Source organism: Oncorhynchus mykiss, chromosome 16 (genome assembly GCF_057628025.1).
Source record: "Oncorhynchus mykiss isolate SJ-2025 chromosome 16, ASM5762802v1, whole genome shotgun sequence".
Lineage (NCBI taxonomy): Eukaryota > Metazoa > Chordata > Actinopteri > Salmoniformes > Salmonidae > Oncorhynchus > Oncorhynchus mykiss.
In genome coordinates, this window is record NC_143037.1 from 6,929,129 (window position 1) to 6,952,826 (window position 23,698).

The 23,698-nt window shown below is 44.2% G+C and overlaps 1 protein-coding gene across 1 annotated transcript; it reads right to left on the reverse strand.

The window, feature by feature from the left end:
- Nucleotides 1-20,491: 20,491 nt before the first annotated feature.
- LOC110491286 (5-hydroxytryptamine receptor 7-like) lies at nucleotides 20,492-23,600 on the reverse strand. The gene is made up of 2 exons (XM_021564635.3): nucleotides 23,077-23,600; nucleotides 20,492-21,317 (listed from the first exon to the last, which is right to left on the reverse strand). The coding sequence occupies exons 1-2, from the start codon at nucleotides 23,598-23,600 to the stop codon at nucleotides 20,519-20,521; spliced, it is 1,323 nt and encodes a 440-aa protein (XP_021420310.3). The 3' UTR covers nucleotides 20,492-20,518.
- Nucleotides 23,601-23,698: the final 98 nt, after the last annotated feature.

A 23,698-nucleotide genomic window follows, 5' to 3' on the forward strand; every position in this document is an offset into this window, starting at 1 on the left:
GAACGGGGGTATGGTAGTAGGTGCCAGGTGCACCGGTTTGTTTCAAGAACTGCATCGCAGCTGGGTTTTTCACGTTCAAAAGTTTCCCGTGTTTATCGAGAATGGTCCACCACCCAAAGGACATCCAGCCAACTTGACACAACTGTGGGAAGCATTGGAGTCCACAATGGCCAGAATCCCTTTGGAACGTAGACTCCAATGCCCTGACAAATTGAGGCTGTTCTGAGGGCAAAAGGGAGGTGTGCAACTCAATATTATAAAGGTGCTCCTAATGTTTTGTACACTCAGTGTATAGGCTACATATAAAATATTATTGAAAGAATTTCCTATCATGTTCCCACTAGCAAGAGTTTCCGATATGGCGGTGGGGTGATGTGTGTACGCTTAGATAAAATATTATAGCGGTGAACAAACCTACGCTGTTATTGGTAATGGTGTGATGTCAGCAGGTTTTTAAGGGTATGATATTTGTGCATCTGTCACTTTCTCACTCATCATTATTCACAATTAATTTATGATTAAAACTTTTTGAAAAAATTGAAACTGTCATGTACTGTCATGTTGTCTTGTCTCTGTCCTTTCCCTTCACCCTGTCTCCCTCTGCTGGTCGTGTTAGGTTACCTTTTCTCCCCCGCTTTCCCCCAGCTGTCCCTTGTTTCCTCTAACTACCCATTCACCCCGTTCCCCACCTGTTCCCTTTTTTCCCTCTGATTAGGTCCCAATATCTCTCTCTGTTTCTGCTCCTGTCCTTGTCGGATTCTTGTTTGTTTGTGTCATTCATGCCTGAACCAGACTGTCGTCATGTTTGCTGTAACCTTGTCCTGTCCTGTCGGAATCTGCCGGTCCATCTGAGCCTACCTATGTTTGGTAATTAAAGAAGCTCTGTTTAAGTTGATTCGCTTTTGGGTCCTCATTCACGCACCGTAACAGAAGAATCCGACCAAGAATGGACCCAGCGACTTCGGATCCTCTCCACTCAGCCGTCGAGATCCAGGGAGCGATGCTAGGCAGACACAAGCAGGAATTGTCTGCTGCTCGACATGCCGTTGAGACCCTGGCCACCCAAGTCTCCAACCTCACAGAACAGGTTCACCATCTCCGCCTCGATCCACCGGCCACTTCCAGGGCTTTCGAATCTCCGGAGCCCAGAATCAATAACCCGCCGTGTTACTCTGGGGAGCCCACTGAATGCCGCTCGTTCCTCACCCAGTGTGATATTGTGTTTTCTCTCCAGCCCAACACTTACTCCAGGAGCACTGCTCGTGTCGCCTACGTCATATCTCTCCTTATTGGACGGGCTCGTGAGTGGGGCACGGCAATCTGGGAGGCAAGGGCTGAGTGTACTAACCAGTATCAAGACTTTAAGGAGGAGATGATACGGGTTTTTGATCGATCTGTTTTTGGGGAGGAGGCTTCCAGGGCCCTGTCTTCCCTATGTCAAGGCAATCGATCCATAACAGACTACTCTATTGAGTTTCGCACTCTTGCTGTCTCCAGTGGCTGGAACGAGCCGGCCTTGCTCGCTCGTCTTCTGGAGGGTTTCCGCGCAGAGGTAAAGGATGAGATTCTCTCCCGGGAGGTTCCTTCCAGCGTGGATTCCTTGATTGAACTCGCTATTCGCATTGAGCGACGGGTTGATCTTCGTCACCGAGCTCGTGGAAAGGAGCTCGCGCTCTCCGTCGCCTCCCTCTCCGCATCACTACCATCTTCCTCTGCCGGCTCGGGTGCTGAGCCCATGCAGCTGGGAGGTATCCGCATCTCGACTGAGGAGAGGGAACGGAGAATCACCAACCGCCTCTGTCTCTATTGCGGTTCCGCTGGTCATTTTGTCACTTCATGTCCAGTAAAAGGCCAGAGCTCGTCAGTAAGCGGAGGGCTACTGGTGAGCGCTACTACTCCTGTCTCTCCTTCAAGATCCTGCACTACCTTGTCGGTCCATCTACGCTGGACCGGTTCGTCAGCTTCCTGCAGTGCCTTAATAGACTCTGGGGCGGAGGGCTGTTTTATGGACGAGACCTGGGCTCGGGAACATGACATTCCTCTCAGACAGTTAAAGGAGCCCACGGCCTTGTTCGCCCTGGATGGTAGTCCTCTCCCCAGGATTCAGCGTGAGACGCTACCTTTAACCCTCACTGTTTCTGGTAATCATAGTGAAACCATTTCTTTTTTAATTTTTCGTTCACCTTTTACACCTGTTGTTTTGGGCCATCCCTGGCTAGTTTGTCATAATCCTTCCATTAATTGGTCTAGTAATTCTATCCTCTCCTGGAACGTCTCTTGTCATGTGAAATGTTTAATGTCTGCTATCCCTCCTGTTTCCTCTGTCTCTTCTTCACAGGAGGAGCCTGGTGATTTGACAGGGGTGCCGGAGGAATATCACGATCTGCGCACGGTGTTCAGTCGGTCCAGGGCCACCTCTCTTCCTCCACACCGGTCGTATGATTCTCCGAACGTAAGGCTCTCGAAGATTATTTGTCTGTAGCTCTTGACGCCGGTACCATAGTCCCCTCCTCCTCTCCCGCCGGAGCGGGGTTTTTTTTTGTCAAGAAGAAGGACGGGTCTCTGCGCCCCTGCATAGATTATCGAGGGCTGAATGACATAACAGTGAAGAATCGTTATCCGCTTCCTCTTATGTCTTCAGCCTTCGAGATCCTGCAGGGAGCCAGGTTTTTCACTAAGTTGGACCTTCGTAACGCTTACCATCTCGTGCGCATCAGGGAGGGGGACGAGTGGAAGACGGCGTTTAACACTCCGTTAGGGCACTTTGAATACCGGGTTCTTCCTTTCGGCCTCGCTAACGCTCCAGCTGTCTTTCAGGCATTAGTCAATGATGTCCTGAGAGACATGCTGAACATCTTTGTTTTCGTTTACCTTGACGATATCCTGATTTTTTCACCGTCACTCCAGATTCATGTTCAGCACGTTCGACGTGTCCTCCAGCGCCTTTTAGAGAATTGTCTTTTTGTGAAGGCTGAGAAGTGCACTTTTCATGCCTCCTCCGTCACATTTCTCGGTTCTGTTATTTCCGCTGAAGGCATTAAGATGGATCCCGCTAAGGTCCAAGCTGTCATTGATTGGCCCGTCCCTAAGTCACGCGTCGAGCTGCAGCGCTTTCTCGGCTTCGCGAACTTCTATCGTCGTTTCATCCGTAATTTCGGTCAGGTGGCAGCTCCTCTCACAGCCCTTACTTCTGTCAAGACGTGCTTTAAGTGGTCCGTTTCCGCCCAGGGAGCTTTTGATCTCCTCAAGAATCGTTTTACATCCGCTCCTATCCTTGTTACACCTGACGTCTCTAGACAGTTCGTTGTCGAGGTTGACGCGTCAGAGGTGGGAGTGGGAGCCATCCTTTCTCAGCGCTCCCTCTCTGACGACAAGGTCCACCCATGCGCGTATTTTTCTCATCGCCTGTCGCCGTCGGAACGTAACTATGATGTGGGTAACCGCGAACTGCTCGCCATCCGGTTAGCCCTAGGCGAATGGCGACAGTGGTTGGAGGGGGCGACCGTTCCTTTTGTCGTTTGGACTGACCATAGGAACCTTGAGTACATCCGTTCTGCCAAACGACTTAATGCGCGTCAGGCGCGTTGGGCGCTGTTTTTCGCTCGTTTCGAGTTCGTGATTTCTTATCGTCCGGGCTCTAAGAACACCAAGCCTGATGCTTTGTCTCGTCTCTTCAGTTCTTCAGTAGCCTCCACTGACCCCGAGGGGATTCTCCCTGAGGGGCGTGTTGTCGGGTTGACTGTCTGGGGAATTGAGAGGCAGGTAAAGCAAGCACTCACTCAAACTCCGTCGCCGCGCGCTTGTCCTAGGAACCTTCTTTTCGTTCCCGTTCCTACTCGTCTGGCCGTTCTTCAGTGGGCTCACTCTGCCAAGTTAGCCGGCCACCCTGGCGTTCGGGGTACGCTTGCTTCCATTCGCCAGCGTTTCTGGTGGCCCACCCGGGAGCATGACACGCGTCGTTTCGTGGCTGCTTGTTCGGTCTGCGCGCAGACTAAGTCCGGTAACTCTCCTCCTGCCGGCAGTCTCAGGCCGCTTCCTATTCCCTCTCGACCGTGGTCTCACATCGCCTTAGATTTTGTCACCGGACTGCCTTCGTCAGCGGGGAAGACTGTTATTCTTACGGTTGTCGATAGGTTCTCTAAGGCGGCTCATTTCATTCCCCTTGCTAAGCTTCCTTCTGCTAAAGAGACGGCACAAATCATCATCGAGAATGTTTTCAGAATTCATGGCCTTCCGTCAGACGTCGTTTCGGACAGAGGTCCGCAATTCACGTCTCAATTTTGGAGGGAGTTTTGCCGTTTGATTGGGGCTTCCGTCAGTCTCTCTTCCGGCTTTCACCCCCAGTCTAACGGTCAAGCAGAACGGGCCAATCAGACTATTGGTCGCATCTTACGCAGTCTTTCTTTTCGCAACCCTGCGTCTTGGTCAGAACAGCTCCCCTGGGCAGAATACGCCCACAACTCGCTTCCTTCGTCTGCGACCGGGCTATCTCCTTTTCAGAGTAGCCTCGGGTACCAGCCTCCGTTGTTCTCATCTCAGTTCGCCGAGTCCAGCGTCCCCTCCGCTCAGGCTTTTGTCCAACGTTGCGAGCGCACCTGGAAGAGGGTCAGGTCTGCACTTTGCCGTTATAGGGCGCAGACTGTGAGAGCTGCTAATAAGCGTAGAACTAAGAGCCCTAGATATTGTCGCGGTCAGAGAGTTTGGCTCTCCACTCAGAACCTTCCCCTTAAGACGGCTTCTCGCAAGTTGACCCCGCGGTTCATTGGTCCATTCCGTATCTCTCAGGTCATTAATCCTGTCGCAGTGCGACTTCTTCTTCCGCGATATCTTCGTCGCGTCCACCCGGTCTTCCATGTCTCCTGTGTTAAGCCCGTTCTTCGCGCCCCCGCTCGTCTCCCCCCCCCCCCCCATCCTTGTCGAGGGCGCACCTATCTACAGGGTCCGTAAAATCTTGGACATGCGTCCTCGGGGCCGTGGTCATCAGTACCTAGTTGACTGGGAGGGGTACGGTCCTGAGGAGAGGAGTTGGGTTCCCTCTCGGGACGTGCTGGACCGTGCGCTGATTGATGATTTCCTCCGTTGCCGCCAGGTTTCCTCCTCGAGTGCGCCAGGAGGCGCTCGGTGAGTGGGGGGGTACTGTCATGTACTGTCATGTTGTCTTGTCTCTGTCCTTTCCCTTCACCCTGTCTCCCTCTGCTGGTCGTGTTAGGTTACCTTTTCTCCCCCGCTTTCCCCCAGCTGTCCCTTGTTTCCTCTAACTACCCATTCACCCCGTTCCCCACCTGTTCCCTTTTTTCCCTCTGATTAGGTCCCAATATCTCTCTCTGTTTCTGCTCCTGTCCTTGTCGGATTCTTGTTTGTTTGTGTCATTCATGCCTGAACCAGACTGTCGTCATGTTTGCTGTAACCTTGTCCTGTCCTGTCGGAATCTGCCGGTCCATCTGAGCCTACCTATGTTTGGTAATTAAAGAAGCTCTGTTTAAGTTGATTCGCTTTTGGGTCCTCATTCACGCACCGTAACAGAAACAATATGTTTACAATAAAAGGGACTCGGAAATGACACAATACATTATTTATCATCCATTTCTATTGGGCACAAAATAATCTGAAACTCAAATCAAAACAAAATGCAGATGCAATCGGATCCAACAAGTTTATAGAGTCACATGCTTGATGTATTTGGATGTAGTTGCGTGCTTGGAATATGGGACCGAATTCTTAACTTCTGACTAAATTAAATACTATAACTATAAGTGAATTTGTCCAAGTACTATTGACACTTTCATATGAGGAGACTAGATACATAAAGTATCTAAATAAATTCATTTCTAAACGGTAAACAGATATGCATGAAAATACTCTCAAATAAAAGTTGACATTCTGTACTGTGGCCTCATATAAAACATTTGATCTCAAATCCAAAATGCAGGAGTATAGAGCTAAATGAAATGTTTTAGCACTGTCCAAATAAATACGTAGGGGAGTAGATACAGCACCAGTCAAAGGTTTGGACACACCTATTCATTCCAGGGTTTTTCTTTATTTTTACTATTTTCTACATTGTAGAATAATAGTGAAGACATCAAAACTTTGAAATAACACATATGGAATCATGTAGGTCATTGTCCTGTTGAAAACCAAATGATAGTCCCACTAAGCACAAACCAGATGGGATGGCGTATCGCTGCAGAATGCTGTGGTAGCATTGCTGGTTAAGTATGCCTTGAATTCTAAATAAATCACTGACAGTGTCACCAGCAAAGCACCCCAACACCATCACACCGCCTCCTCCATGCTTCACGGTGGGAACCACACATGCAGAGGTAATCCATTCACCTACTCTGTGTCTCACAAAGACACGGCAGTTGGAACCAAAAATCTCAAATTTGGACTCATCAGACCAAAGGACAGATTTCCACCGGTCTATTGTCCATTGCTCATGTTTCTTGGCCCAAGCAAGTCTCTTCTTCATATTGGTGTAGTAGTGGTTGATGTTGAGATGTGTCTGTTACTTGAACTCTGTGAAGCATTTATTTGGGCTGCAATCTGAGGTGAAGTTAATTGCTGATATCCGAGGCTGGAAACTCTAATGAACTTATCCTCTGCAGCAGAGGTAACTCTGGGTCTTCCTTTCCTGTGGCGGTTCTCATGAGAGCCAGTTTCATCATAGCGCTTGATGGTTTTTGCGACTGCACTTGAAGAAACTTTTTCCGGATTGACTGACCTTCATGTCTTAAAGTAATGATGGACTGTCGTTTCTCTTTGCTTATTTGAGCTGTTCCTGCCACAATATGCACTTGGTCTTTTACCAAATAGGGCTGTCTTCTGTATACCACCCCTACCCTGTCACAACACAACTGATTGGCTCAAACGCATTAAGAAGGAAATAAATTTCACAAATGAACTTTTAACAAGGCACACCTGTTAATTGAAATGCATTCCAGGTGACTAGCTCATGAAGCTGGTTGAGAGAATGCAAAAAGTGTGCAACGCTGTTATCAAGGCAAGGGTGGCAACGTTGAAGAATCTGAAATGTAAAATATTTTTTGATTTGTTTATTTGTTTCATTGTTCTGACACCATTGTTCCAAACACCAAGTAAACTAAAACATTTTGGTTTGAAGTGTTGAAGTGTTGTCAAGCTTGACATTAATAAAAAAACAAATCTGTGTTAGTCATCAACATGGTGCTAATTAAGTTAATAGTTTGCCACACAGCTTGACATAGTGCTGCTTCAATCATTTTTACATGGTCCTACTCTAAACTAATGTCCGTCTGGATATAAAACATTCTGATATTGTCAGCCAGTTCCACAGAATCCGAATGTCTCACCTCTTCGCATGGAGTTTGATTCATTATTTATTGTAGCAGTTTACTGTGTGCTAAAAGCACCATTAGAAAATTGGAAAACAATTTCATAACTCTTCCAGAAAAAAAATGAGATCCACCGTGGTTTTTCCATAACCTCTGAATGGATGCCTGATTGAATTACATTTAACTGAATATTCACTTTTGATTTGTGTTGGAGAGTTTCCACCTAGTATACACTGTCTGTACAGAAGACTGCCCCAGGTCTTCCCTATACAACACTCTCCTCATCAGACAACCTGAGTAATGAAAGGGAGGAAATAACTTTTATTGATTGCCTTATTGATTGTCTTGTTGATTGTCTTATTGTCTTATTGGTTGTATTATTGATTGTCTTATTGATTGTCGTATTGTCTTATTGAGTGTCTTATTGATTGTCGTATTGATTGTCTTATTGTCTTATTGATTGCCTTATTGATTGTCTTATTGTCTTATTGAGTGTCTTATTGATTGTCATATTGATTGTCTTATTGTCTTATTGATTGCCTTATTGATTGTCTTGTTGATTGTCTTGTTGATTGTCTTGTTGATTGTCTTATTGTCTTATTGGTTGTATTATTGATTGTCTTATTGATTGTCTTATTGATTGTCGTATTGTCTTATTGAGTGTCTTATTGATTGTCGTATTGATTGTCTTATTGTCTTATTGATTGCCTTATTGATTGTCTTATTGTCTTATTGAGTGTCTTATTGATTGTCATATTGATTGTCTTATTGTCTTATTGTCTTATTGATTGCCTTATTGATTGTCTTGTTGGTTGTCTTATTGTCTTATTGGTTGTATTATTGATTGTCTTATTGATTGTCTTATTGATTGTCGTATTGTCTTATTGAGTGTCTTATTGATTGTCGTATTGATTGTCTTATTGTCTTATTGATTGCCTTATTGATTGTCTTGTTGATTGTCTTGTTGATTGTCTTGTTGATTGTCTTATTGTCTTATTGGTTGTATTATTGATTGTCTTATTGATTGTCTTATTGATTGTCGTATTGTCTTATTGAGTGTCTTATTGATTGTCGTATTGATTGTCTTATTGTCTTATTGATTGCCTTATTGATTGTCTTATTGTCTTATTGAGTGTCTTATTGATTGTCATATTGATTGTCTTATTGTCTTATTGTCTTATTGATTGCCTTATTGATTGTCTTGTTGGTTGTCTTATTGTCTTATTGGTTGTATTATTGATTGTCTTATTGATTGTCTTATTGATTGTCGTATTGTCTTATTGAGTGTCTTATTGATTGTCATATTGATTGTCTTATTGTCTTATTGATTGCCTTATTGATTGTCTTGTTGATTGTCTTGTTGATTGTCTTGTTGATTGTCTTATTGTCTTATTGGTTGTATTATTGATTGTCTTATTGATTGTCTTATTGATTGTCGTATTGTCTTATTGAGTGTCTTATTGATTGTCGTATTGATTGTCTTATTGTCTTATTGATTGCCTTATTGATTGTCTTATTGTCTTATTGAGTGTCTTATTGATTGTCATATTGATTGTCTTATTGTCTTATTGTCTTATTGATTGCCTTATTGATTGTCTTGTTGGTTGTCTTATTGTCTTATTGGTTGTATTATTGATTGTCTTATTGATTGTCTTATTGATTGTCGTATTGTCTTATTGAGTGTCTTATTGATTGTCGTATTGATTGTCTTATTGTCTTATTGATTGCCTTATTGATTGTCTTGTTGATTGTCTTGTTGATTATCTTGTTGATTGTTTTATTGTCTTATTGTCTTATTGATTGCCTTATTGATTGTCTTGTTGGTTGTCTTATTGTCTTATTGGTTGTCTTATTGATTGTCGTATTGTCTCTGTCTTATTTATGATCTTAGTCTTGTTTATTGTCTTATTTATTTATTGTCTATGTCTTATTGTCTTATTTATCTTATTTATTATCTTATTTATTATCTTATTTATTATCTTATTTATTATCTTATTTATTATCTTATTTATTGTCTATGTCTTATTGTCTTATTTATCTTATTTATTATCTTATTTATTATCTTATTTATTATCTTATTTATTATCTTATTTATTATCTTATTTATTGTCTATGTCTTATTGTCTTATTTATTGTCTATGTCTTATTGTCTTATTTATTGTCGTATCCCTGTCAAGTTTTTAAATGTATGTTCTGTTTGTATATGTACTTTTTTAGACTGTCAAATCAAATACAATCAATCAAAATTTGAGAAAACAACAGACCTGGGTTCAAATACTATTTAAGGTATTTCAAATACTTTGAAAGACATTGACACGTGTGTATGTATACACGGAGTATACCAAACATTAGGAACACCTTTATAATATTGAGTTGCCCCCCCCCCCCCCTTCTGCCCTCAGAACAGCCTCAATCCATTGGGACATGGACTCTACAATGTGTTGATAGCGTTCTACAGGGATGCTGGCCCATCTTGACTCCAATGCTTCCCACAGTTGTGTCAAGTTGGCTGGATGTCCCTTGGGTGGTGGATCATTCTTGATACACACGGGAAGCTGTTGAGCGTGAAAAACCCAGCAGCTTTGTAGTTCTTGACACAAACCGGTGAGCCTGGCACCTACTACCATACCCAGTTCAAAGGCACTAAAATATATTTTCTTGCCCATTCACCCTCTGATTGGCACACATACACAATCCATATCTCAATTGTCTCAAAGCTTAAAAATATATTTTTAACCTGTCTCCTCCCCTTCATCTACACTGATTGAAGTGGATTTAACAAGTTACATTAATAAGGGATCATAGCTTTCACCTGGATTCACCTGGTCCGTCTATGTCATGGAAAGAGCAGGTGTTCTTAATGTTTTGTACACTCAGTCTGTGTGTCATGGAAAGAGCAGGCGTTCTTAATTTTTTGTACACTCAGTCTGTGTGTCATGGAAAGAGCAGGCGTTCTTAATGTTTTGTACACTCAGTCTGTGTGTCATGGAAAGAGCAGGCGTTCTTAATTTTTTGTACACTCAGTCTGTGTGTCATGGAAAGAGCAGGCGTTCTTAATGTTTTGTACACTCAGTCTGTGTGTCATGGAAAGAGCAGGCGTTCTTAATGTTTTGTACACTCAGTCTGTGTGTCATGGAAAGAGCAGGCGTTCTTAATGTTTTGTACACTCAGTCTGTGTGTCATGGAAAGAGCAGGCGTTCTTAATGTTTTGTACACTCAGTCTGTGTGTCATGGAAAGAGCAGGCGTTCTTAATGTTTTGTCCACTCAGTCTGTGTGTCATGGAAAGAGCAGGCGTTCTTAATGTTTTGTACACTCAGTCTGTGTGTCATGGAAAGAGCAGGCGTTCTTAATGTTTTGTCCACTCAGTCTGTGTGTCATGGAAAGAGCAGGCGTTCTTAATGTTTTGTACACTCAGTCTGTGTGTCATGGAAAGAGCAGGCGTTCTTAATGTTTTGTCCACTCAGTGTACATGAAATGTTTTTGAACGCGTCTGACAGTATCCCCCAGTCTGGTCCTCTAATGCAGGGAGGATCCTACTTTTGTATCTTCAAATCTGTTGTATTAATTTTATTCTGTCCTAGCAGAAGAGTCCCCTACTTTAAGCTTAGCAGATAGATAAACCCGGTACAGCTACTGTTGTGTTGAAGGATCATGAATTGCCACCACTTTGTAGGTACAGTACTAGTGACTGAAATGAGTAAAACTGAAATATAGACAGAAAAGAGCAATGAGTATGACTTATTGTAATTCTAGCTGAATACTAGGTTTCATTCTCAATAATAACACAACATGTATTTGTATACACGTTCATAAACACAGAAATATGCAGCATTATGCATTAAATCGGATGTTTATAATTCCCTTATACATGACAAGATCAAATGCACGGATCAGATATCCATATGGTTATCAAGAAGATTCATAAATCTCATTAAAATTATAATCTGTACAAAAATATCATCATGTAATGCCAAATATGTTAATATATGTTAATATGTTATGATTAATTTGACTTACAGACAATACTTCTACAAAATTATAGCAAGAATTGATGGAGTTTGATAACGTCTGAAGCTCCACTGTGTGAATTTCATCATTTTGGAATGTGACAATTATTCGACAGGATTTAGCACATTAAACGAACAACACACATCAACACAGGACAGTGGCCCCCAAGTGGTCAATAATGGAATTACAAGACAGCCTAATAGAACTCGAACCCAACTACAGGAGCCAGAACACTCCCCACCTGGTATCTGTAAGGATGCCACCATTAAGACTATGCAGGTTAGAACTGCAATGTTACTTATCAGTCCCAGGAGAGAGGAGTAAGATTGTCTCTGAGAATGGACACAGGAAGGTCTTGCGTGACCCCTCTCTTGCTGTCTTGACTTTGACCTTTCTCACCTTTCCATCTCTGCCGGAAAAGGTCTTTGTGACGATGCCCATGGGCCAGTCGTTTTTTTTTTATTTGGCTGTCTTTCAGCACCACAATGTCTCCTGGCTGAAGGTTGAGCTTCTCATTTTGCCACTTTCGACAACTCTACATGGAAGGAAGGTATTATTTCTTCCAACGGTGCCAGAAGGTGTCGGCAAGGCTACGTAAATGCCTCCATTGACGGCTCCATTCTTTGATCTTCTCTTCTGGGAGAGGAGTGTCCCAATCGCAGGGCTCCATTGCAAGCTCTTCCTTGAATGCTTCAATGCTGGAGCGTAAAATCCAAGTGGATCGAACAGGCTGTTGATCATTGACAAGACTCAGAACTTTGAGGCTGAGGGGTATGGCTGAAGCTCTCCTTGACATGGAAGATGCTGAGACATGGACTCATGAGGCTGGGGTGTCCAATCTCAAGAATGTTTGTCTTGAAGGCATTGACTGGTAAAGGCTTGTGTGCCCCTCCGAGACAGACATCTCCCACTATCACCCAGCCGAGGGTTATAGCGCTGTGCGAAGGGGGAGTGCAGGGGACCGTTGCTCTGCTCTAGCACCTTGTGGACCTGGATGATGTCTCTCCCTAGTAGTAGCAGGATCTCAACCTGAGGTTCCAGGGAAGGTATCTTGGTGTCTAAGAACTTTAGGAGAGGGTGATACCTTGCAGCATCTGGTGTAGGGATTTCTGCCCTATTGTTTGGGAAGCTCATTGCACACGATGAGTGTGGGAAGAGGCAAAAAAGGCCTCTCCATCAGCTGATTCCACAATGAAGCCTCTCGCCCCCCTGGTACATGGTCTCAGACACCTGCAGACATTTGAATGATGTAAGGTGAGGTGTCGTCGGCTACGTTGAACATCTTGAAGAAGACTGATCTGGCTAAGGACTTTTATTACTTTGGTTGTCCAGAATGGCATACGTTTTTATCTTCTTCTTAGGCTGACCCTCTGGGTAGACATTAACAAGACAGATCTTGGAGCAAGATTTTCCCTGAGCATTGTCCCCACAGACCTCAGTGCAGGTGGAAGTGCCAACTGGAGAGGATGGAGACTCGTCTTCCTCCCTGCCATGCTGTGTGGAGGAGCTTCTTTCTGAGACCAAGAGGCAGGACCCACGTGAAGAGCTGCAATGTGTCTGTCGTGTCCACACTCTGAGCACTGGAAGACAGCTTTACAGGTCTTCATCTGGTGTGCGGTTGAGGAGACACACACAGAAAGCATACAGAGTTCTCTTTAAGGAAAGTTTTCCTCTCTTCAAGGAGTTTTTCCCTTAATCTTCTACACTTTGCGTGTGACTTTTTGTGTATAGAGCACTGTTTCATCTTTCTGGATGGCAATGTCTACTTCCGTCTTGTACACTGTGATTGGGGCTATTGCCATTCTCATTGGGATGAGAGAGATAAGGAGGATGGCTGGGTGGTTCTGGGATGAGAGCGATAAGGAGAACTGGGTGAGTTTGGGATGAGAGAGATAAGGAGGATGGCTGGGTGGTTCTGGGATGAGGGAGATAAGGAGAGCTTGGTGAGTTTGGGATGAGAGAGATACGAAGAGCTGGGTGAGCTTGGGATGAGAGAGATAAGGAGGATGGCTGGGTGGTTCTGGGATGAGAGAGATAAGGAGAGCTGGGTGGATTTGGGATGAGAGAGATAAGGAGAGCTGGGTGAGCTTGGGATGAGAGAGATAAGGAGGATGGCTGGGTGGTTCTGGGATGAGAGAGATAAGGAGAGCTGGGTGGATTTGGTACGAGAGAGATAAGGAGAGTTGGGCTTTAGATAAGGAAGACCGTAAGCTGTGACAGGTATTGATATAAGGCCTCTGCGTCCATACAAAATAGGCCAGGGGTATTCAAATCTTACCTAAAACAGGTTTCCCCTAAATTAAATGTCCATTAATTATAATCCACATAATAATTCACATTTACTGTTGATGCAGGATTATTTTACTGCTGTAAAATTAAAATCCTTCATCTGTACACTGTTTAATTAAATAATAAGGCATGTATGCTAAATGAATGAGCCAAAGACAGCCCTTCACCAGACAGCAGATTGGAGAAGGTAGTGTGGCCAGCCAAAAGAAACCTGGTGAAGACCCATGGAGAAGGAAATGAAAAAGGCAGAAAATCGGCAGCAGTGCTGCTCTCTCGTGAAAGCATTCGGTTCCACGTAGGAACGAAGAGGACCAAGTAAGTAACTAGATACTAAAGGAATAAACATTTTCTAAGTAAATTATCATTGAATTTATGAAGAACAGAATTCATGAATAACAGGACACAAACTATTTTTTGATTAAGATGTGTGTGTTGATGCTTGTTTAATTAAGAAGGGTGTATTGACAGGCCAGGATGCTTGTTTAATTAAGAAGGGTGTATTGATAGGCCATGTGTAATGGGGTGCGTGTTTGTGGCAGGGACGTTAGGCACAGGAGAACGAAATTGGTATAAACGTAGTTATTTAATAAATGCTTACAAACTCAGAAAACCAACACAAAATAAAGAAAGTGGGTAAAAACCCGTCGCACACCATAACATACTTGGCACCAATGTGTGTGTGTGTGTGTGTGTGTGTGTGTGCGTGCGTGTGTGCGTGCGTGTGTGCGTGTGTGTGTTGTATGTGTGTGTGTGTGTGTGTGTGTGTGTGTTGTATGTGTGTGCGTGTGCGTGCGTGCGTGTGTGTGTGTGTGTGTTGGGAGCTGTGGGGACTGGTCAGGGAGGATGGAGATAGATATGAAATGTATTTAATTCTGATAGAGACTTAAGGAACGCTACAAACAGGAAAGACCCTACTGCTACAGTTACAATAAACTTTTGAGGACAGACAATTTATAATGTCCGTTTTTATATAGAGCTAACTGGGATAACGTGTTTTCCCATAATGTGTTGATTTCTATTACAACCAATCCTCTATGGCCCATAGTGTTTCTTATGTTTTTTTTTTCTCCAACTTTTGCCAAGTGAGTGACTGGCTAAAAATGTTGGATTTAGATCAGGAACAGGAAGTCAGTCCCCTTTCCTCCTTCAGATGTCTTGACTTTGACTCATAATCAGACATGAAGATGCCTTTGTGACGTATGATGATTCAGCGGTGTTAATAAGTGCGTATGACTGCCTACACCCACCCCTACGCTTTCCTGTACTTTTCATGTAACATATGACTGAGAGAATACTGACACTTTAGTCAAGAAAACACAAATTATGACAACTGTAAATATTTAATAAATTATTATGTAAAAAAAAAAGATTCGTAATGCTATGTAAATTAAACAATGTTATCGCCGTTCTATAAAAACAATTAATGGTCAACAGATTAGATTTACACTTTGAATCTTTATACCATTATTATCAAAACCATGCAAATTCTGTCTGTTTAATCTTTTAATATATATTTATTTTTTAAAAGTACATTAATGACATGTCAATCACTTTTATATGCTGCCATTCAACAAACATACGTTGAACACACATCAACAGAGATTGAAAAAAAGGTCTATACACTTGAATGGGCAGCATCCCAGTAAGTAGCATATCAGGTGTAGGTTGTTTTGTCCATTGGTTATGACCCATCTCCCAACACATCACAATTAAACATTTGCATTTAGAGTTATTAATTATCTGTAATTAAAAAGACAATTAAGAGTTATTAATTAACTGTAATTAAAAAGACAATTAAGAGTTATTAATTAACTGTCATTAAAAAGACAATTAAGAGTTATTAATTAACTGTAATTAAAAAGACAATTAAGAGTTATTAATTAACTGTAATTAAAAAGACAAAAAGACATCTGAAGGTCAAATGCATAAACACCGAGCCACCAAATTGTTGCAGTGACATTCAGAAAATGTTCATTTCCAACTCTTGAAGGGGGAAATCTGCCATTTTAACATCAACAAATCTCACCCCGCCACGTTCTAATAAACAGCTGAGGGAATGGGTTTGGAGAAAATGTAACCACTCTCAAATTCGTAGACAGAGCTATGGATACAATCCATTATGTCAACATTTGTTTTAAACTGTGTTTTGGGACTAAATAGGGTTTGTTTACATTTACTTTGTGGACAAAAATTGGACCAAAAAAATATTATATTTCTGGTTCTCATGGTGTGTGACAGTTGAACTAAACTCATGATGGATTTCTAAGTTATATATTTCAAGAATCAATGTTGTATATCTGTAATTTAAGTACAACAATGGATGTAGCAACTGCTGATTGCCCTTTTAATCAACACCTAACCATCATTCATCGTTCTGAGGGGTCATGTTTGGGCAACCATAGCACAACAAGCATAACCATAGAACAAACCTTCAGACGAGCTTCTCTGCCATCCGACTCTCCTTCCGTGGCCTCCATCTCCATCTGCTCTTAAATACAAGTCAAACTAAATGGTTTGGACACTGTGTTAACAAACCTCCAGATGAGCTTCAATGCCATCCAACTCTCCTTCCGTGACCTCCATCTGCTCTTAAATGCAAGTAAAACTAAATGCATGCTCTTCAACCGATCGCTGCCCACACCTGCCCGCCCGTCCAGCATCACTACTCTGAACGGTTATGACTACTCTATGACTACATCACTACTCTGTTATGACTACATCACTACTCTGAACGGTTATGAATATGTGGACAACTACAAATACCTGGGTGTCTGGTTAGACTGTAAACTCCAGACTCACATTAAGGATCTCCAATCCAAAATTAAAGCTAGAATCGGCTTCCTATTTCGCAACAAAGCATCCTTCACTCATGCTGCCAAACATACCCTCGTAAAACTGACCATCCTACCGATCCTTGACTTTGGCGATGTCATTTACAAAATAGCCTCCAACACTCTACTCAGAAAATTGGATGCAGTCTATCATAGTGCCATCTGTTTTGTCATCAAAGCCTCATATACTACCCACCACTGCGACCTGTACGCTCTCGTTGGCTGGCCCTCGCTTCATATTCAAACCCACTGGCTCCAGGTCATCTATAAGTCTTTGCTAAGTAAAGCCCCGCCTTATCTCAGCTCTCTGGTCACCATAGCAGCACCCACCTGTAGCTCGCGCTCCAGCAGGTATATTTCACTGGTCACCCCCAAAGCCTCTCCTTCCAGTTTTCTGCTGCCAATGACTGGAACGAACTGCAAAAATCACTGAAGCTGGAGACTCATATCTCCCTCACTAGCTTTAAGCACCAGCTGTCAGAGCAGCTCACAGATCAATGCACCTGTACATAGCCCATCTGTAAATAGCCCATCCAACTACCTCATCCCCATACTGTTATTTATTTTGCTCCTTTGCACCCCAGTATCTCTACTTGCACGTGCATCTTCTGCACATCTACCACTCCAGTGTTTAATTGCTAAATTGTAATTATTTCACCACTATGGTCTATTTATTGCCTTACTTCCCTTATCCTACCTCATTTGCATATGCTGTATATATACTAACCTATTGTATTATTGATTGTATGTTTGTTTATTCCATGTGTGACTCTGTGTTGTTGTTTGTGACTCACTGCTTTGCTTTATCTTGGCCAGGTCGCTGTTGTAAATGAGAACTTGTTCTCAACTAGCCTACCTGGTTAAATAAAGGTGTTCTCAACTAGCCTACCTGGTTAAATAAAGGTGTTCTCAACTAGCCTACCTGGTTAAATAAAGGTGTTCTCAACTGGCCTACCTGGTTAAATAAAGGTGAGAAAAAAAAACAGGAAAATGCAACACCCCATAGTTGATTGTTGACAGAGCCACACCATTGTTGCAGTGACATTCTGTACAGAAAATGTTTTGTTCCATGCAACAGCTAACCATAATTGATTGCCGTGAGACGTCATCACAAGTAGCACAACTGGGAAAAGCCCAGGGGAAGAAACCATAAAGGCACGGACACAAAGCCAGTGACCATGGACTCACATTCAGATGGAAGGATTGCTTCATATTTGTTTCATAATCAGACCTCTCCAATACCGTACCAGGGCTCTCCAACAAAGATCCTGGAGAGCTGTGGGTTTTTAACTCCAACCCCAGTTGTAACTAACCTGATTCAGCTTTTTAACCAGCTAATTATTACAATCAGGTGGCTAGATTACGGTTGGAGCGAAAACCTACAGGAGGGTTACCCTCCAGTAACAGGGTTGGAGTTAAAACCTACAGGAGGGTGACTCTCCAGGAACAGGGCTGGAGTTAAAACCTACAGGAGGGTATCTCTCCAGGACCAGGGTTGGAGTTGAAACCTACAGGAGGGTGTCTCTCCAGGAACAGGGTTGGAGTTAAAACCTACAGGAGGGTAGCTCTCCAGGAACAGGGTTGGAGTTAAAACCTACAGGAGGGTGACTCTCCAGGAACAGGGTTGGAGTTAAAACCTACAGGAGGGTGACTCTCCAGGAACAGGGTTGGAGTTAAAACCTACAGGAGGGTGACTCTCCAGGAACAGGGTTGGAGTTAAAACCTACAGGAGGGTAGCTCTCCAGGAACAGGGTTGGAGCGAAAACCTACAGGAGGGTGTCTCTCCAGGAACAGGGTTGGAGTTCAAACCTACAGGAGGGTGACTCTCCAGGAACAGGGCTGGAGTTAAAACCTAAAGGAGGGTAGCTCTCCAGGAACAGGGTAGAGTTAAAACCTACAGGAGGGTGATTCTCCAGGAACAGGGTTGGAGTTAAAACCTACAGGAGGATGACTCTCCAGGCGGGACTAGGTGTGTGAGGAAGAATCAGGCGCTGAGAGCAGAGAGTTCCACAGGAAGAGGTGCACTTTACTATGGCACAAAGAGCAATGCTCACAACACAGGGACCAACCCACAACACAGGGACCAACCCACAACACAGGGACCAACCCACAACACAGGGACCAACCCACAACACAGGGACCAACCCACAACACAGGGTACCAACCCACAACACAGGGTACCAACCCACAACACAGGGACCAACCCACAACACAGGGACCAACCCACAACACAGGGACCAACCCACAACACAGGGACCAACCCACAACACAGGGTACCAACCCACAACACAGGGACCAACCCACAACACAGGGACCAATCCACAACACAGGGACCAACCCACAACACAGGGACCAACCCACAACACAGGGTACCAACCCACAACACAGGGTACCAACCCACAACACAGGGTACCAACCCACAACACAGGGTACCAACCCACAACACAGGGACCAACCCACAACACAGGGTACCAGGTCCAGAACACGAACACACCTAAATAACACAAGAGTAATCCCGCACAAAACAAGGGCGGGTATACGCACTTTAAATAAGGAAGCCCATCAAGCATACACAAATAGACACAGGTGCAACTAATAAGACAAAACAAACAGAAAACGAAAAAGGGATCGGTAGTGGCTAGTAGGACGGTGACGACGACCGCCGAGCGCCGCCCGAACAGGCAGGGGAGCCAACTTCGGCGGAAGTCGTGACAGAGCCCTGCAAGATCTTGAGTAGAGGACCAGGCAAGCAGATACCATTGACCTAAAACTTTCTCAGTGTGGCAACTCCCACAAAACCACAACAATAACACCATTTAGATGGCAACTCCCACAAAACCACAGCAATAACACCATTTAGATGGCAACTCCCACAAAACCACAACAATAACACCATTTAGATGGCAACTCCCACAAAACCACAACAATAACACCATTTAGATGGCAACTCCCACAAAACCACAACAATAACACCATTTAGATGGCAACTCCCACAAAAACACAACAATAACACAATTTAGACGGCAACTCCCACAAAACCACAACAATAACACCATTTAGATGGCAACTCCCACAAAACCACAACAATAACACCATTTAGATAGCAGCTTCCACAAAACCACAACAATAACACCATTTAGATGGCAACTCCCACAAAACCACAACAATAACACCATTTAGATGGCAACTCCCACAAAACCACAACAATAACACCATTTAGATGGCAACTCCCACAAAACCACAACAATAACACCATTTAGATGGCAACTCCCACAAAACCACAACAATAACACCATTTAGATGGCAACTCCCACAAAACCACAACAATAACACCATTTAGATGGCAACTCCCACAAAACCACAACAATAACACCATTTAGATGGCAACTCCCACAAACCCACAACGATAACACCATTTAGATAGCAGCTGCCACAAAACCACAAGGACCAGGCAAGCAGATACCATTGACCTAAAACTTTCTCAGTGTGGCAACTCCCACAAAACCACAACAATAACACCATTTAGATGGCCACTCCCACAAAACCACAACAATAACACCATTTAGATGGCAACTCCCACAAAACCACAACAATAACACCATTTAGATGGCAACTCCCACAAAACCACAACAATAACACCATTTAGATGGCAACTCCCACAAAACCACAACAATAACACCATTTAGATGGCAACTCCCACAAACCCACAACAATAACACCATTTAGATAGCAGCTGCCACAAAACCACAAGGACCAGGCAAGCAGATACCATTGACCTAAAACTTTCTCAGTGTGGCAACTCCCACAAAACCACAACAATAACACCATTTAGATGGCAACTCCCACAAAACCACAGCAATAACACCATTTAGATGGCAACTCCCACAATACCACAACAATAACACCATTTAGATGGCAACTCCCACAATACCACAACAATAACACCATTTAGATGGCAACTCCCACAATACCACAACAATAACACCATTTAGATGGCAACTCCCACAAAACCACAACAATAACACCATTTAGATAGCAGCTGCCACAAAACCACAACAATAACACCATGGTCACATTTAGATAACAGAGTGAGTCTTTTCAACCAGTTTGAGGGCCTGGTGCATCCCGACGGCGGACAGCTTGCGGTTGATGTTGCGATAACGACAACGCAGCAGGTTGCGGTAGGTGGTCCTCAGGTCCCTGTTGAAGAAGGCGTAGATGAAAGGGTTGAGGAGGGAGTTGGCATAGCCCAGCCACAACAGGGTCCTCTCCACCCACAAGGGCACACAGCTAGGGCAGTCCGCCCTGCAGATGAAGGGTCTGGCCGTGGACAGTAAGAAGAAAGGCATCCAGCAGACACTGAAGGCCCCTACCACGATCCCCAGGGTGGCTGCTGCCTTCTGCTCCCGCTTGAAGATGGACATGTTCCTCCGGTTGCTCCTCACGAGCCGGGAGAATCGCGTGCACTCCTCCACCTCCCTGTGGAGCCTCAGAGCGGCCGACACACAGTCCACGCTGTCCTCCTCCTGTTCCTCCATGGCCTCCTCTCCCCCCCGCGCCGCCTCCTCCCCGACCCGCGGGAAGCCCGTGATGGTGTGCTTGGCGGCGCTGAGCTTGGCGGCGCGGTAGATGCGGTAGTACATAATGAGCATGACGGATACGGGGATGTAGAACGCCACTGAGGTGGAGTAGATGGTGTAACCAAAGTCCTGGCTGATCAGACACACCTTGTTGTCATTTACGTTCTGGGCCCAGCCGAAGAGGGGGGGCAGGGTGATGGAGGCGGAGAGGAGCCACACGGACAGCACCATCTTGGCCATGCAACAGCCATTCTGCCTCATAGGGTAGGTCAGAGGCTTGGTTATGCCCAGGTACCTCAGAACAAACAACAAAAAATACATATCATTAATTAGCTGATAAACATAAACTGTTTATACATATAGAACATACTACTGTAAATACATTACAAGAACAGAAAACATAAACTGGGGAGTTATTCACCCCAAATGAACTATAGCGATTATAATAAGATACTGTATAACAATGTTATTATAATGTAGCCTACTACAGCTGGGCTATACTTTTGAGAATGGAATTCTGAACTCCTTACGAGCTTGAGTTACTATTATTACAACAGGATAGGAGCAGAAGCAGGGAGACAGAGTAGAGGGAGCAGCGGGGAGACAGAGTAGAGGGAGCAGCAGAGACAGAGTAGAGGGAGCAGCAGGGACAGAGTAGAGGGAGCAGCAGGGACAGAGTAGAGGGAGCAGCAGGGAGACAGAGTAGAGGGAGCAGCAGGGAGACAGAGTAGAGGGAGCAGCAGAGACAGAGTAGAGGGAGCAGCAGAGACAGAGTAGAGGGAGCAGCAGAGAGACAGAGTAGAGGGAGAAGCAGAGACAGAGTAGAGGGAGCAGCAGAGACAGAGTAGAGGGTGCAGCAGAGACAGAGTAGAGGGAGCAGCAGGGAGACAGAGTAGAGGGAGCAGCAGAGACAGAGTAGAGGGAGCAGCAGGGACAGAATAGAAGGAGCAGCAGGGACAGAGTAGAGGGAGCAGCAGGGACAGAGTAGAGGGAGCAGCCGGGACAGAGTAGAGGGAGCAGCAGAGACAGAGTAGAGGGAGAAGCAGAGAGACAGAGTAGAGGGAACAGCAGGGACATAAAGAGCTCGATCCAGCTGCAGGGGGAAAATATAGTTCTGGAGGTGAAAGTGTTACCCACTCAATATACTATGTAAATATGTATGATAGATTTTTTGAATATATATTTTTAATTTAGTTGACCAACTGGTGCACGGGAATATATGTATGGGAATATTAACACACAATTTCATCAAGTAGCCGATGTGTGCACAAAATACAAACCACCATTTTTATTTAACAAATTAAATGCAATTAACAATTAAATGCATACTTAACAATCATAACCAAACGTATTTAATAACCTTGTAAAACAACACAAACAATACACTTGTCCTTCTATGTAGGTAATAGCAGTGTTCACCAGAGCTGGAGCTGAGTACCGCACTTCGAATGTTCTACTGCTTGAGATCCTGTTCCTCTTATAGAATATTATCTCAAAAGTATTGCGGAGCTCCTGCACCTAAATATAAACAGTATTGGCACCAAAATGAGTACCGGTGTTATGCCGAAAATCTTCCCCTGCCAGAACCCCCCCCCCCCCCCCCCTTCATTGCTGCTACTTGCTTGCTAGTCGAGATTTATGCTCTTCACTCCGTTGTCAGTTTAACCTACATTTCACTGATCTTAGAAGCAGAAAGCATTTTTGTCTGCAGTTTTCGGTTTGGCTATTTGTTTCAATATGGCGCCCCCCCCCCCCCCCGCCCCCCCAGCACCCGCCCGCACCCGGGGGCGTCCAGTCCCATAGTTGTTCTGAAATGTTTATTGCTTACCAACATTTTACTCCCTCCTCTATGTTTAATATAACACACATGCATTAATTATTAATCTCAGTTGCCTATGAGGTTTGTTCTATAGAAAGTATTTGACTCTAGCCACAAAATTAAGGAAATTAGAAGGGGAGAGGGGATTCTGTCATGGGGGAGATTTTCGGCACAACGCCGGCACCTAATTTCAGTTCGTCAATCACTGGGAAATAGGAGTTGGAAGGGCACTTACCTGTCTATGCTAATTACGCACAGCGTCATTATGGATGCAGTGCAACACATCACGTCCATGGCAATAAAAACATTGCAGAAGACTTGGCCAAAAACCCATTGCCCCCCAATAAGGTCCGTTATACTGACAAACGGCATAACTGCCAGCGCGATTGAAAGGTCGGCAACCGCCAGAGACACGATCAGATAGTTGGACGGCTGCCGCAACTTTTTCACGAAGCACACCGAAATCACCACCAGCAAGTTCCCGCAGATAGTAAACAGCGTGAGCGTGGTGAGGATCGCTCCAATAAATACTTTCTCCACCTTGTCGTAGTTCCGAATTTGTTCCCCGCACCTGGTGCCATTCTCCATCAGCAGAGTTGAAGACTGCGAAGTGGGGGACGCCGCCTCTTGTACAATCTTCAGCAAGTGTGGAACGAGCGCCTCCGAAATCATGTTAGTTGCGTCAGGCTCTTCCGCTCTCTCTGTCGCGTAAGATCTCATGTTGCTGTGGTTGAAAGTTACATTTGTATCCACGACCATGCTGGTTGGTTTTAATCCATGAACATGCAACCCCGAAAAAGGCCTACCCACAGACGTGCATGTGGGCATGTGTGATGTAAATGACTAATCTGCATCGT